Source organism: Gossypium raimondii, chromosome 6 (assembly GCF_025698545.1).
Source record: "Gossypium raimondii isolate GPD5lz chromosome 6, ASM2569854v1, whole genome shotgun sequence".
NCBI lineage: Eukaryota > Viridiplantae > Streptophyta > Magnoliopsida > Malvales > Malvaceae > Gossypium > Gossypium raimondii.
The window spans coordinates 11,301,381-11,312,868 of record NC_068570.1 but is presented as its reverse complement, the minus strand read 5'-3'; the positions used below and the strand labels follow the sequence as shown (position 1 = coordinate 11,312,868).

The 11,488-nt window shown below is 34.6% G+C and overlaps 2 protein-coding genes and 1 pseudogene across 2 annotated transcripts; 1 reads left to right on the top strand and 2 right to left on the bottom strand.

The window, feature by feature from the left end:
* Positions 1-2,381: 2,381 nt before the first annotated feature.
* On the top strand, positions 2,382-4,075 carry LOC105773795 (leucine-rich repeat extensin-like protein 4). The gene has a single exon (XM_052632851.1). It carries the CDS (start codon positions 2,510-2,512, stop codon positions 3,725-3,727), a length of 1,218 nt encoding a protein of 405 aa, XP_052488811.1. The 5' UTR covers positions 2,382-2,509; the 3' UTR covers positions 3,728-4,075.
* Positions 4,076-6,264, bottom strand: LOC105773796 (acid phosphatase 1). The gene is made up of 3 exons (XM_012595921.2): positions 5,792-6,264; positions 4,466-4,675; positions 4,076-4,337 (listed from the first exon to the last, which is right to left on the bottom strand). Exons 1-3 carry the CDS (start codon positions 6,187-6,189, stop codon positions 4,160-4,162), a joined length of 786 nt encoding a protein of 261 aa, XP_012451375.1. The 5' UTR covers positions 6,190-6,264; the 3' UTR covers positions 4,076-4,159.
* Positions 6,265-9,766: 3,502 nt separating this feature from the next.
* On the bottom strand, positions 9,767-10,704 carry LOC105771756 (uncharacterized; annotated as a pseudogene).
* Positions 10,705-11,488: the final 784 nt, after the last annotated feature.

The window sequence follows — 11,488 nt, the reverse complement described above, 5'->3', positions numbered from 1 at the left end:
ATATATTTGATGAATCTTGAAGAGTAGATAGGCTTCAGCTTCCCTTCAAAAGGAAATAAATATTATTATAACGAAATTCATTCCTCACTAAAACCACATGCCTTGAAAATGATAACATCAACCCACTAATTAATTGCTTGAGCCACAATTTTTATTTTTACAAGTTATTTTAATTAAATGAGTGTCAGAATACTATCATAATTAATATTGGTATGATGCGTAAATCATGAATTTTTAATTATGAGACAAAAGGTAGCGATTAAAGACTGTACTTTATTCTCTAATCAGTCTAACAAAAATTATTTAAAAATCAGAAAATAGGGAAGAGAGAGGAACGGAAATGGAGACAAGCAGATGCATCTGCTACCTCCTCAACTCCATTACTATACCATCATTTAATAGACCAAAAAGCTTATGGCCTAACCCAAATGAAGCTAAGTGGCCCACTCCAGTAATTTTGTTGTTTCTATACCAAACCCAACTGCCTTTTGCTTTTATTAATGATTAAACTATGCCAGCCATGGAACAACAATGCATTCAAGCCCAACCTCTTCTATTCCAGAAACAATAATCCATATCATCTTTCCTTCAACTTTAAATAAGGCATTAAATGTGAATGATTAGATTAGTAATCCTCAGCAATGACCTAAATGCTACTTGCACCCACCGTAACTCCAATTAACCGCTTTCCACCAACAGGCAACCACCCATTATTTCAAATCCAGGCGACTTGAGTAAATGTGTTTCAAACAAATTGCTGCCACCTTATTGGTATTCAGGACTGGATGGTAATCTAAGCTACCCCCTTTTATTTTACCCATACTTGTAAAATAGTACATTTCCTTTTTGATGGCTCAATTACGAAGAGTTACATATTCAATTTTATCTTTTTTAGTCATAAGTTGACTATAGGGGTCTAACCGAATCAAGTCGAGCCGAGCCAGAATACTACTAAGCTCAAACTTGAGCTTGACTCAAAATTCAAAGCTCGATAGAACATATGTTTTTAAGCTTGTATTCGACTCAATAATTAATTCAATAATGTAAAAATATGAAAAGTTCGATAAAATTCGTGAGTTGTTCGAGTCAAGTATTACTAAGCTCGAATTTGGCTTGACCGATAGCTTGAGTTGCTTGAGCTCGGCGGCTCAATAATTACCCAAATAACTTGCGAGTACCAGTGTCTCATTTACACCCTAGTTGGCTAATAGTGGCAACTTTTAAAATTGGTATAATAGCAACTTTAACCCTCAACATTTATAAATTATGTCAGTTTAGTCTTGATTCTAAAAAAAGTTAACCCTCAACGTTTACACATTGTGTAATTTAGTTTTTTTTTTTTTCAATTTTGGTTTTTTATGACATTAATAGTTAATATTAAAAGAATGAGAAAAGATGAAAATTATTATCTTGAATTTTTTGGGTGATTCTATTTTTTTGTATATTTTCAATCAAATTGAGATGATAAATCTGTATGTTTTTTTTAGCTTTTTAGGTAAAATGATCACAAAAAAAAAGTAAAACTACAAAAAGGAACAAGTTACACAATGTGTAAGCGTTGAGGGTTGGAATTTTTTAGAATCAATGCTAAATTGACAAAATGCATAAATATTAAAAGTTAAAGTTACTATATGCCAATTTTAAAAGTTGCTACTATCGGTCTGCTAGTAACCAGAAAAAGTAAAATTGAATAGTTGGATGACTCAAAACAATATTAATAATTGGACGACTATTTTGTAATTTTTAATAATTGGGCGACAAAAAATTTTTACTAATTAACTGACCCAAAATTTAATTAACTTTCCAAAACCGTCCAGATCCGCCGCTGTTGTTATTACCAACATTTCAATAAATAGTGTTTTGTTTTTCCCTTTTTGGTTATTTGAGATTTGAATGTAAGCTAGCCATACGAAATGGAAACAAATGGTGCATGCATTTTGCTTTAGTCATTCAGATTCACATGGAATTCTCTAATTTTTTTTTCTTTGGATAAATGTTTGTGAACCACACTCCCACTCATCAGTCATCACACACGGAAGGGACCATTGCATGTGAACTATTTTACATATGAATCCGGTCGTGTGTGCTGGTTGGATTGAGCCCAAACCTGAAAATGATGACCAAAATTGGTTCTATCTGTTTTGCATAATTTATTGATGGCGTTAAGCCTGTAGAACGCTCTGGCCTGTCTTACACTATAGGCATGGCCATGGATGTTGGCTAAGCAACTCATCATATTCATGAGCTCAGCGCAGCAACAGCCACCCTTTTCTGCAACATTAGTCTCTCAAGTCAACTTCTGCACAGGGAAAAAGTTACTCGTACAATACAATAGGTCCAACCCTATAACCAACCAACCACACATAAAAAAAAATAAAGAAAGCATTCAAGAGAAATAAACCCCACCATGCACTCTCTTCAATGCAACACAGCCTCATTTGCACGACATTACAAGCAAACTAACCCCATCACAATAAGCATCTTACGGTCTTCAACATAGGGGGAAAAAATGGGGATGTTCTGGCTCCTTGCTTTTATACTTTGGCAGATAATTCCGACACAAGCAGCTATCACTGTGGGAGGTGGTGGTGTTGGCATTAATATCGGCAATGCTGGTGGTGGCGGTGCAGGTGTTTGGATTGGTGGAGGAATCAACAACGGCCCAACTCCATCAAGCCCTTCAGTGTCAAAGCTCACCACTGCTTACACTGCTCTACAAGCATGGAAATCTGCAATCACAGATGACCCATTGGGGATTTTGAAGACTTGGGTTGGCTCAGATGTGTGTTCTTATAAAGGGGTATTTTGTGCAGGCCCTGGACCATTTGTTGCAGGCATAGATCTCAACCATGCCAATCTGCAAGGCTCTCTGGTTAAGGAACTCTCAGTCCTCACTGATATTTCAATCCTCCACCTTAACAGCAACAGGTTCTCAGGCACCGTTCCCGATACTTTCAAAGACCTTTCGTCACTTCAAGAGTTGGACATTAGTAACAATCGTTTCTCAGGACCTTTCCCTGCAGTTACTTTATACATTCCCAATCTCGTTTACTTAGACCTTAGGTTCAACAGCTTCTCAGGACCAGTCCCTGAAGACCTATTCAACAAAAGACTTGATGCCATCTTCCTCAACAACAACCAGTTTGACGGTGAACTTCCTCAAAATCTGGGTAATTCCCCAGCTTCTGTGATCAACTTGGCTAACAACATATTCAGTGGGAACATCCCAGCTAGTTTTGGCATAGCCAGTTCCAAGTTGAAGGAGATTTTACTGTTTAACAACCAGTTAACAGGCTGCATTCCACAAGGAATTGGACTGTTCTCAGAGATGCAAGTTTTCGATGTGAGCCACAACTCACTGATGGGTCATTTGCCAGACACGGTATCTTGCCTGAGTGACATTGAGGTTCTGAATTTGGCACACAATAAACTATCTGGGGTACTCCCCGATTTGGTTTGTTCTTTAGGGAGCCTTATGAATTTGAGTGTAGCATACAATTTCTTCTCTGGGTTTAGCCAGGAATGTTCAAAGTTGTCGTTTAGGAAGGGAGGGTTTGATTTCTCGTTGAATTGCTTACCCGGGAGAGACATGCAGAGACCACAACCAGAGTGCTTGGTGATCCCTGGTGGGGGGTTGAGTTGTTTGAGAATTCCTTCTGCACGGCCTCTGGTTTGTGGGGCATTGCTTGGGAACTTGGAGGTTAATGTAACCTCAACATCTCCATGATCTCATCTCCTTACAGAGTAAGAAGTTACTAGTTTTTTAGTATAACAGGTTGGCCATATGGTTGTCAATTCTCCCATTCTTGCATGGACGGATTTTAAAATGTTAAAACCCAAAGCAATGTTTTGCGTGCATTCAAACACTAATTCCATTTTTCATTCAGCAATTCAACGTTTATTCTGGTTTAAGATTATTGTTTTCTGGTGTAGCGGCATCATGCTTCCATTTTTTTCCATTTTCTTGTTTTGACGAAGATGATTTGAAAAGATTTTCAGGACAGGCAAAATCCATAGATCTGCAAGGCCCGCTTAGACTTGTAAGCCATCCAAGATTCTCAGAAAATAAAAGAAATTTAAAAAAATCACTTGTTTAAGATAAACTAGTCATGAAATTTGCATGCTAGAAGTGAAGAATTACAACAAAAGGATTGCTTGTTTAGGCAATGTAATACATTGGATTTGGCAGCTTAAAGGAACGTTTAGCCACTGCAAAACCCAGCAAGTCACTCCATTGATCTCCAGAATTCCCATGAATCCTGTAACCTTCATTTACCAGAACTGATCTCCTCTCTGATTTGAATATGGTCGCCGGCGTCCCTCCATCTGAGGCTCCCCTGTACCATAACCAAAAATTCCATCACCCATTTTTCAAGTAATTTTGTTTAATTAAAAACTAGTCCTACGTAGTTTTCCATTAAAAAAGAACCAAAACAGGAACTGCTTGCTTGAAAACTAGACAGACCTCAAGATAAGCCCTTCCCAGCCAGTATACCCAGCTAACTCAAGATTTTTTCTGGTGTCATTCCTCTGATGTTCGCTCCGGCCGGTAAGCACAAATATTTTGAACCTCATCTGCTTCAACCCATTATACAATTTCAAACTCGATGGTATAGCTGGGGCCTTGGCTTCTGCCACCCATTCATCCCAACAGCTCTCGTTAAAAATTTCTGATCTACATTCATCACAAGATAGCTAAGCAACTTCAACAAATGAACACAAGCATAAAAATTCAGGACAAAGTAAACAGATTAAGCAATTCCTTTAAACATGATTCGCCGTGCTCGTGTTTTTGCACAATGAAGTGTCAAATGTTATTAACAATACAACTCCAAACCCTTTCTTCACAAAAAAGAAAAAAGGAATCCTTTGATTCCCTACACTGAACTTTGCACAAGCCATATGCACATTCAAAACTAGTAACTAGGATCATAGTATATTCACATTCTTTCTCCAATGCCAAAACACAACCAAGTCGGATGAAATCATTTTCAAAAGCACCCAACACAGTTTAATCATCTATAACATGACAATTGCCAATAGGCAAAAAGGTTACCTTGGATGTCAAATTTTCATTTTCGGCAAATGTTACCCAAAATCTTTCAAACCAAGGTTTTTGTTTTGTTTTGTTTTATCATGAACAAATTAATAATTGTTTAGTTTACAATACTGACGTTACAATAAGGAAATTCTAGCATAAGTAAAACCCCATATAAAGTTCCTATTTCAAACCAATGCATTGAAAATCATGAGAGAACGAAATTGCCAAAAAGGGTATTCAATATAAATGCATAAGTATAAATAACATATTATATAATCTTTAAGTCTTAACTAATTTTAAATAATATCAAAGGATATTAAGTAGCAAAATCACTTTTTAAACCACTAAATTTAGTCATTATATTCAAGAAAAAGCATAGAATACAATAATTGTCAATTTCCTTCCTCAAATATCAAATTTTAATAGGAAAACGGTTGAGGTTACCTTAATAATCATAACTTAATGATCGCCTGATTCATAATCATATCAAAAGTTATCTTGCCAAGAAGAAGAGAGCATATCATGCATCCGATAGGGACTCTAGCATTTTTTAATGTTAAAAATTTGCGATTGGTTTCCTCATTTATGGTTGACCAAGAATGGCCATCTAACCTTCCAAGCCAAGACAAATCTGGGTGTGTGTTTTTTTCTATACCATTAATCCTACCAAAAGCAAAGAAAGCGCATTCATTCGAATCTTATCCGATTCATGGTGTTAAAAAAAAACGAGGACAGGGTTGACGTACATACCCGAACCCGTGATCTCGATAGTAGGGTAAATTGGTCAACAAAGTCTCGTCGACGTCGAAGACCCAGGCGTCTTTGCCGTCGGATGCGATCTTGACGGTGGAAGCGTAAGCGAGGGAGTAATTAGCGACGACCTCGCAGTCGGAAGCGTAGCGTTGACCGGTCATATAATCTCTGACGAAGGGAACGCATCGGGAGGGGATTGCGGCCCAACTTCCTGCGTTATTGGTCTCGACGGCTAACTGCCAGCTGGCACAGTAAAGGTCGTCATCAATGTCGGATCGAGGAACGATCGTTGCCGTTGTCGGGAGGCGGATATTGGGTTCAAAAGAAGTCGAAGATTCGAGAACGGAGGCGGTGAGGAGGAGTAGGAATAGGAAGGTTAGGGGCTGAGACGCCATTGGAAGTTGAATTCAATATTTGAGGAGGGAGAGTGTTTTTTTTTTTTTTTTTCCTTACCTCTCCCAAGCAGTGGCTTATTGATTGTGACAAAAAGTTCCTATAATTTATTGTGAAAACTGTGGGTTCTCTTCACATTTTAACCATTCATTTTTGGGTTAATAGTTTCCACATGAGTTTGTCCAACATTGCATAATTAGTAATTCAATTTTTTTTAGACTTACTGATATTTGAATTTGTATTCTCGATCACCTAAATTTGTATCTATGTATTAATACCGTTAATTTATAATTTATACTCACATAGCACTCATAACTAATTCGTTGATGAAAGAACTTTAAAATATATATAAATTAATAAAAAAAATATTTTTTTCACAATAAGAATGAACTTTGATCTATGTCACCATCAGATTGACCATTAACGCCACATCAATATAAACTAATGGTGTTAGTGCGAAAGTACCAACTAAGTAGTTATGGACAAGTTCAGATTAACCCTTTATTTTCCAATGATTGTTTAGAATTTGTATTTATGATAAGGTTAAAATATGCTATTAGTCCCTATACTTGTATAAAATTTAGAACTTAGTCCAAATACTTTCAAAGTTAAAAATTCAATCCTATACTTTTTCAATTTAAAATCTTAATTGATAGTTTGTATCAAAATTTATGAATGTATCATATTTATGTGATTATAGTTTAACAAAAGAGAATCCCATGGATAGGCTTCTAAAAAAGATAGGTTATTGAAATCTCGAGTACCAATTTGGTAAGAATAAATCTCAATTAATAAATAATAATATATTGGTTTCATAAATTATGATAACCAAATTAAATATCTCAATTTATCTATAATATGAATTGAATTATTTTTACCCAAACGTCTCCCATTTCATTCTACTTTCCCAATTGCTCACACAATAAATAATTTTTCTTGCTTATTTTTACCTTTCAATTATCATTTTCCAAAATAAATATAATTAATTAATATATAAACAATTGAGATGAGCTCCAGTTATATCCAAAAGATTTGACTTGAATAAAAAATAAAATCTCATTTTTTAAGTTTTATCTTTTGTCTAAATTTTCTCAGCCCCTACTTTTAATGCTTTATAAACAACTTGTACTAAATTGCTTTTAGACTTTCCAATTGCAGGATGCCCATCCACGAGAAGCTTTGTCAGCAATGCCACTATATAAATAATTAATATATATAGAATTGAGCGACACTCGAGCTAGGTCAAAAGAATTCTACTCAAGGCTGGGCTCAAATAGAACTCAAAATTTTGTTTGATCTCTTTTTTCGAGCTTCGTACTTTTGTATAAACCTTCCCGTATTTTGGCTAGTACCTCCTCTTAATGATTTATACATGACTTGTCCTAGATTGCTTTTAGATCTTCCGGTTCCACTGGAAACCCTATCAACAACACTGCATCTTTTAGTGTTATTTTTGCTTTGGCACATTAGAGATTAAATGCACAAATCTCAAGTCTCCATTATTCAATTGGAGTAGACACGAATGACAATAGGGAAATTAACTTTCCCAACTAGGGTGATAGAAACTAGCATCCATTAATTGAGGAATGATTTTGTTGTAAGCGAGATCTATATTTATATAGCCGCAAAGTCAAATCGCAAGAGAATACACAAAGATGTTGAGGTTCTATAATCATATTATAATGATTACTTGGATGGAGCACGGAAAACTTAGCAGTATTGACATCCACACAAAATTTAATTGTGGGTGTCGAGGTACTCTTTTAAAAATGTATTCTAAACAATAACTTTTCATACACGTATTTTGATAATAATAAAAAGGGTTACTATTTGATGTACTGGCAGTTTACTGTTTTTATTCCACAAGTGGTTTTAAAAAATTGTCATGTAATTTTTTTTAAATATTTAAGTATAATCTTATAGGACACATGTCAACTCTCTAATCCTGTTTATAAAGTTTAAAAACTACATTGACAATGTACCAAATATTTTCTCATAATAAAATATGAATATAAAAGTTAAAAAAATATTTTTCAAATTCATTTGATCTGATTTTTTTTTCAGGATTTTTTAAAATTTATGTAATTTTTAAAAATATCATTTTATAATTTTTAAGAATTTTATAATATTAAAAAATCCAGGAGAAAATGGTAAGGAGGAAAAAGGTAACTGGAAGTGGATCAACGGGATGAGGAGTATTATCGTCAAAAGGGGATCCTGATTTCTAAAACAGACATGTTGGCCGATGGAAGGGGAGGGAACTTAGCTCAATGACTGGTTCTTGATAGTATCATTTGTTGATTATTTTTTGCTTATTCTATTTTGAATTATTTTTTAAGAAGTTGTAACTTGTAAGATCGTTTTGATTTTTTTGGCCTCAGAATTAATAAAGATTCAGCTTTATTTTTTTTAAAAATCCAATATTTTTTTTTTGAATTTCTCTGTTTTTTCTATACTTGGAAATTTTTCCTATTTTTTAAATTATTTTACGTAATTAACGTGGCACTTTCTTAGCCCACCATGTCTTTTTCTTGTTGTAACCAACATTAAATATCAACTTCAGGGCTAAACTAAAAATGATTTGTCCTAAAACAAAACAAAACCCACCAACCCTAATTCAAACTCCAAAATACCATACATCAGCTAATACATGTTAGACTTGTAAGAAGGCAACATAAACTAATCATGAAGTGAATAATTACAGTAATATATTCCCCATAATTGCTTATATATTGTTTACCCAAGGTACTATATTGGAGTTGAGGGGTTCATAGGCTGGGTTGGATCTAACTAATATTTTAAAATCGTTTGTTAAGGTTGAGCTCGGCCCAAAAAATGGGTTTAAAATTTTTCCCAAGCTCTACCCAGATAAAAATACTAAAACACGGGTCCGGCCCGGCTTGACCGTATTAATTTTTTATATAATTTTTCTAAAAAATATATAATACGTCAAAAATACTAAAAATATTTAAATAAATATTTCCCAACAAATTGAAAATAAATTAAAAAATAGTATGTATACTTAAATAACACTAAGATGAATTAACAATAAAACAAGAGTTATACAATATCCAAACAATAACAACATAATAGTGAAATAGTAGCAAAATAGTGAAAAAAACAACAAGAAAATAATAACAAAACAGTAAAAATAATAATAATAAAAACAACATTTTTTTTTTTTTGCATATTTGAGCTGGGCTCAGGCTAAAAAAGTCTTACCCGAAGCCCGGCCCATTTTCTAAACGGGTCTTATTTTTTTGCCCAAGCTCATTTTTTAGGCCTATATTTTTATCCAAATCCTCCCACTTTTCGAGCGGGCCTTCGAGCAAGGCCAGGTGACCCGGCCCATGGATAGGTCTACTGCAAAACCCAATAGCGTATGATGATAAAAGCAAGAATGAAAGTATAACAATGAATTGAAACAATTGAATTCATTTTATCTATGAGATTTCAATCTCTAAGGTATGAACCTAACAACAAAAGATATGTTCCCTTTATATTTTGTGTTAACAAAAGCCCAATCTACAAATAAAATCACGACAGCACAAGGGAGAAATTTGCTATGAATTAGGAGTTTCAAGAAGAAGGATCCTCTTCATCATGGCAAAGCTCTTTCCTAAGTTTACATGAAGTAACCATGCTAAGATCAATGGCAGTTGAAAGTGCAATAAACAGTGCATCATCAGGCATACATGTTACATGATGGATCCCTACTTGTACCACCGGCTTGCTAACTTTTCCTTCACCTTCAACACTCGACCCCTTAACGAATCCCTTCACAGGTGACTTTAATACTCCCTTATCTATACAAAATTAGTCACCCTTTTTCACACTAATTGAAGCTTCAGCAATGGGGATTCCATTATTACTTCCATGCTGACTAGCAACAAGTTCAAACTTGTAGCCTAAGCCATCAATTGGACCTCGTTCTCTCCATGTCTCAAGATGACTTGATGGTTTCCAGATGTTGACGGAGAAGCCATTGGGGTGGAGTATTAGCCATGCACCAAGGTTCAATCGAGAAACACGGTCTGAACTAGGGGAAGGTACAAATGGAGTGATCATTGAGGCAGCTGCAATAGGTGAGCTTGAGAGATCATATATCATTATAATCCATCCCTTCTTCCTCGCCTTTCTTTTTTCTCCTGATAATGTTGTCATCCATCCTCTCTTCTTGACCATAAAATCTAGTGGGAAGGATATGGTGTTTATAACTATTTCAGAAATGTTAAACAAAGTAATCTACGAATACCATGAAAAATTCATACAAACTAAATTTCTTAAATCATCCCTTGCATTACAGCCATATTGGAAGTGAAAAAAGGAACTTACCAGAATTTTGAACCATTGGCGCTAAACTTGTAACTGAACATTGGTTTTCTAATGTTGCCCTGATTTTGAAACACAACGGGGCTACATTCCGCTTCTTCACTGAATTGGAAGAGAAATCGGGGATCAAGTTCGGCCCGGATCGTCTTGTCTTTTTTTTCCAAGCCTAGTTTTTTTTTCTTCATTCTTCTCATACAGTTACTCCAAACTCCTTGAGATAAACTTTTGAAAAATCATTAAATTCAATCCTTAAGTTGGTAGGATCAATTAGCCCACATGAAAAACTCAAGCTTGTATGCATGCATCTTTCTGACCCTCCTCAAAAAGATCTTTCCTCGAATCTTAGGCTACATAAAAGAGAAATGATTAAAATCAACAAGAGTAGAACTAATCAAATACTTACATAAGCTTCCAGTTGGATCATCCTTTCCTTATTTCATCCAAAAACTATCTTCAGGATCAAAGACATGAATTGATAATCCAATTCAACTTGGATAAAAAACTTATCTTCGAAAAACAAGTCATCAACATTAAACAAAGAATTGTTAGGTGCATGAATGTTCAAGTAAAAAATAATCTCTAACTTTCCTTGAACATGCATGGTCATTCCTAAGACTTGCCAAAGTTGAATTAAGAATTTCACATTGCAATTCATAACATTATTTAATAAATTTACCCAATGCAACCATCCTAAATAAACCTATAATATAAATTGAACTTTCAAGCTAATGTTTAATAAGATTTGACAAAGGTTAAAACAAGTCATAAGGCAAAATCTTACAAGCTCAAGAACATTCAAGGTATACATTTTTAATAAATCATCAATTTCCAAAGTATTTTACCATGTTCACATTTTATCATTTGTGGAGAATTGTCAATGATAGAGTAAAGTAATTGAAAGTCTTTCAATGAGTTGTTTAAATCCTGTAGCGAAAAATAACCACTAAACAAATTTGAGTTATAGTTGGT

Coding starts and splice junctions, on each gene's coding strand:
- LOC105773795 (XM_052632851.1), top strand. CDS start 2,510: ATGGGGATGTTCTGGCTCCTTGCTTTTATACTTTGGCAGATAATTCCG.
- LOC105773796 (XM_012595921.2), bottom strand. CDS start 6,189: ATGGCGTCTCAGCCCCTAACCTTCCTATTCCTACTCCTCCTCACCGCC. Junction 4,676..5,791: donor TATCGAGATCACGGGTTCGG/GTATGTACGTCA, acceptor TGATGAATGTAG/ATCAGAAATTTTTAACGAGA. Junction 4,338..4,465: donor TGGGAAGGGCTTATCTTGAG/GTCTGTCTAGTT, acceptor GTTATGGTACAG/GGGAGCCTCAGATGGAGGGA.